Consider the following 4,465-nt stretch of genomic DNA (forward strand, 5'->3'; position numbering starts at 1 on the left):
ATAAGAATTATTTATTTAAATTTTCATTTACATTGGTTTATGGAAATTGTTAAATATTAAATTGGAAAATTATTGGGGAATTTTTATTATATTTATAATGTTCATAACTATTCAGAAAATTTAGTATTTTTTGAAAATAATTAAATTGGAAAATTATTGGGGAACTTTAATATTGATAACTATTAATAATTTTGATAATTATTACTAAAAACAGATAAAGAGAGAGAAAAGAAAAATGAGTTCAACCAGCAGAGCATGGATTGCAGCAGCTACTGTTGGGGCTGTTGAAGTGATGAAAGATCAAGGCCTATGCAGATGGAATTACACCCTCAGATCGTTGCACCAACATGCCAAGGGCAATCTTGGATCATTTTCTCAGGCTACGAAGAGCCTATCTTCTTCTTCTTCCATGGCCATGGCGAGCAATAATAAAGCCATGAGAGACGAGCAGCAGATGAAGCAATCCGAGGATTCTCTTAGAAAAGTTATGTACTTGAGCTGCTGGGGTCCCAATTGATCCATCCAGACATTGAATGCACGGACGGAGTCTGTCTGAAAGTTTTGGACCAACAACGCTAGAATGGAAATCGAGAATAAACCGGAAAAAAGAAAATAGAGAAACCCCAGAAAAGTCATACGCTCTAGCCTGAAGATTTTCATTTTTGAAGATTGTGATTGTGAAACGAAAACCTCTGTAAATGTTGTAAATGTCAATTAATTGTTCTCATACATGTAAAGAATACTTTGTCCCTTTTTTACCTTTTTTCCCTTTTAAACATATACAGCTCTGACTCAACTCGGCCTTAATCTCAGCCATACTTACACACCTAAACGAAACGTAAATCAAGTTCATGATTTCTCAAAGTAATCCCACTGTTTGACCATGAACACATGCATGTTAAAGAAGATATTGTAAACCAAACAAACCAACCAAATCGGACCGACTCGACCCGACATGGTCGGTTTCTAAAATGGTTCGGCCGGTCTCGGTTTATAAAATGGCAAAACCCGATGTTCTGGTTTGGTTGCGGTTATGCTTTTTGTAACCTTATGTGAAACCGACCCAAGCATACTTACATATATTCGCCTTTTCTAATTCATATATCTTATATATTTTTCATCTCTTTTACTTTTGATTGACAACCACTACTTTCTACTCATTTTCATCTATGATCTAACTAACAAAAGCTAAATATAAATATAGGGAGTGGCACAAAAAAAGTAAAAAATTGAGTCTATTCATAGGAGTGAAAATCAAAGAGACAACTATAGGTACAGGTTGGACCTATATAGGGACTGGCTAACACTCAACTAGCCAACCGCAACTCATCAGAAATGCAGGGAACATATAGGTACAGTTTTAGGCTACAAGCATTAATTTTGGTTCGGTTTAAATAAAACCGATTAAACTGATGTTAAATAAAATGAAATTTAAAATTGGTTTTCTCTCTTTATTGGTCAGTTTCGATTCACCTCAAATTCAACCCGACTTTTTAGTTCAGTTGACAAAATCAAGTGCAACCGAACCGAATCAACCCGTGAACAACCCTAGAAATTAGTAAAGAAACTCTATACAGTGGCTGAATTTTGGATCCTATCTACATTTTCACACAAGTCCTACTTATGCGCCATTCGCTTTTCGGTAAGCCACTTATCCATATTCTTTTACTTCTCATGTAAATAAGGCAATGACCATCTTAACCATAAAAATTCCATTATTAAAGGGGGTATTTTTGTACCATCCAAGTATTGGCAACTTTCCCTTAGATGGGAAAGTTAATTTACCCACCTAGAAGAAAGTGAAACCCTAGAAAATAAACTTTTGCTGGTCCCCACATAAATCTGAAAAATGAACATGTTTGTATATCATAGAGATTTCTATTAATTGTAATCAAAATTTTCTACCAAACAAGTCCTTCCTATTATCTAATTTGGTCTCTCGATTATTAGAAGAAACCAATTGATCTCTCGATTTCTTCAATTAAAAAATTTAAACATCCATCGTTCAAACTATAAGTATCTGACACAAAAATACACTAGGGAAACTTGCATAAGCTATAATCCAAAAAGTGAAGATGTGCTTTTGAATTTCAAACTTTTTGTAACAAAAATACCCTTATCTGTTAATTTGCCACTATCATATGTTAGAGAAAAATCGAGGCGAGGCGTCTGATTTGATCATGTATTTATTATTCATTATAATTAATTAAGTAATAATTAATATGAAAAAGTACCATTAATATTTTCAGTTATTTTTCTAGGTAATCTATCTTGAATGTAAGATAATCTATTCTCCTTTTCTTAATAAATGAACGGTGATTGTATTTTCATTTTGGTTCAAAATGATTAAATCATGGTTTTTGAATCATTATTGACCTAGATAGTTGGGCTGTTCAGTCCGGAAATCGCCTAGGCAACCATTTCTGTTTCACCCCTAAATTGTTCTTTTGCTAAAAATCATTGATTTAGTTAATGACTATTGACCCGAATTATAGAATCATTGATCTGTTTGATTTAAACGACGTCTTTTAGCCATTTTTATTTTAATTAATTTTTAATTTTTAATTTTTTTAAATTATAATTGGCCATCCATTTGAAGTGGATGGTTAAACCACTAACCCGAAAATTGGTGACTAAAGTCTTTCTGATTCCGAGTCCGTTTTTAAAACATTCGACTAAATTTTCTGTTATTTATAGACCTGTTCATGGGCCGGGTAGCCCAATGGCCCGACCTGGCCCAGCCCGCACCCCGGTTGGGCTTGGTCATGTAATTAGGCCCACGGGCCTAACACAATAAGCCTGACTGTGTTATGGGTCGGGCTCGGGATTTGTCAAAAAAGCCCGGCCTGAGCCTGGCCCGGCCCGACTCAGCATTATATATTTTATAAAATACATAATATGTATTTTATATATTATATAAAATATATAAATGATATAATATTTATTGAAATATATATATTTTTAATTTAAATATATCATTTTTTTTATTTTTTTCTTTATAATTTCTCTCTCACTCTCTCTCTCTCTATTCAGCCACTTTAGCAGTAGTAACAACATGGGATAAATTTCGGGTTCGGGCCCAAGCCCGGGCTTTGGACTTTTTATGAGGGTCGGGCTCAAACCTAAGTTTTAGGCCCGATGGTTGGACCGGTTTTAAATTCGGGCCTTAGAAAAATCTGTTAATACAGAGTGAAAGCCCGACTTAAGCCCGGCCCATGAACAGGTCTAATTATTCAAGAAACTTTTGTGACGTATGTAACCATGCTTAAATTTGAGCTAAGTCGCTTTTTTGCTCATCATTTCTGTGGTTCTTCCTTTCATGCACTGTTCTCTGTTTTGTCGGCTATTGTTGCTCATTTATACAATCCATTGTGCCTTGTGGCCAATAAAAAGGAAAGATTTATCACTAATGGAGCAGGCAAAAGCCGCAATACACAATAAAATAAATCAGGGGATAATGGGGCCCATTCTCCACTATCTTTTTTCTTTTATTTATTTTAGTATCTTTTTTCTGTTTAAGTAATTGTAGAGTAGGTGTGGAGTTTTTTTCTCTTTGCTTGGTTGTAGTTTCTTATATTCTCTATCAAGGCTTTGGTGTCCGCTTTTTGTCTTTTAATTGATTGGTTCGAAGGACTTTTTTAGTACTGTTTGGTAAGATCTCCCCTTTAATACTTTTTAACTGAAGTGAACCTTGTTTAGTGGTTATTTTATACATAAAGGTGATTTTTATGTTGATGTTGAAGTCCTCTAGTTGTAATCTAACTGTAATTATTTGTTAATTTTATTATTTTTAAATGAAAATTTGATTGACTTTAAATAAATAAAAATAATTAGCTAATATTTTTACTAGTTTCATTAATAATTAACAATTATATAGGAAGGGCAATGGGGCGGGGCACCCTATCCCTATCCCCATCCCTTACTCAAGACATTCTACCTTATCCTTAGTGTCAGGTGGATTCAAGGCAAGACACCCACTCCTCGTTAGGAATGAGGAATCCTCAAATTTCTCCACCTCATCCTCAACGTCATGTGAGTTCAGGGCAAGGCACACACTCCTCATCAAGGATTGGGAATCCTCAAATTTTTGCCGACCTGTCCACAGTGTCGAGTAGGCTCAAGGCAAGGCACCCACTCCCCGTCCTAAGTTTGTAAAATTGGACCAGATAGGGAACCGTTCTGGGGCCCAGTTCTTGGGTTGAATGGTTCGATTGTCCGATCCGAATGGACGACCCACTCTAACAAAAAAATATAAAAAATAAAAAAACAAAAAAATGGCCAAACACCGTTGTTCGGTTTGACAGTTCGATCGCCCAGGTTAGTAGTTCGCTAACTAAATCAATGGTTTTTGGCCAAAAAGCGTTTTTGGGGTGAAACGGAACTGGCCAAGTGATCGATTCCCAATTTTTCCGGTCTGACCATTTAGTTTGATCTGGTTTGAAAACATTGTCCCCTCAACCCAATA

General features: G+C 35.3%; 1 protein-coding gene across 1 annotated transcript; it reads left to right on the forward strand.

Moving 5' to 3' along the window:
- The first annotated feature begins 217 nt into the window (after nt 1–217).
- LOC148803299 (uncharacterized) lies at nt 218–1,016 on the forward strand. The gene has a single exon (XM_088896793.1). It carries the CDS (start codon nt 236–238, stop codon nt 515–517), a length of 282 nt encoding a protein of 93 aa, XP_088752919.1. The 5' UTR covers nt 218–235; the 3' UTR covers nt 518–1,016.
- The last annotated feature ends 3,449 nt before the right edge of the window (nt 1,017–4,465 follow it).

The sequence above is a fragment of the Nelumbo nucifera genome, chromosome 1 (assembly GCF_055504915.1).
Source record: "Nelumbo nucifera cultivar China Antique chromosome 1, China Antique-T2T, whole genome shotgun sequence".
Lineage (NCBI taxonomy): Eukaryota > Viridiplantae > Streptophyta > Magnoliopsida > Proteales > Nelumbonaceae > Nelumbo > Nelumbo nucifera.

What these genes read in the sequence shown, in the direction of transcription:
- LOC148803299 (XM_088896793.1), top strand. Translation starts at nt 236, where the DNA reads ATGAGTTCAACCAGCAGAGCATGGATTGCAGCAGCTACTGTTGGGGCT.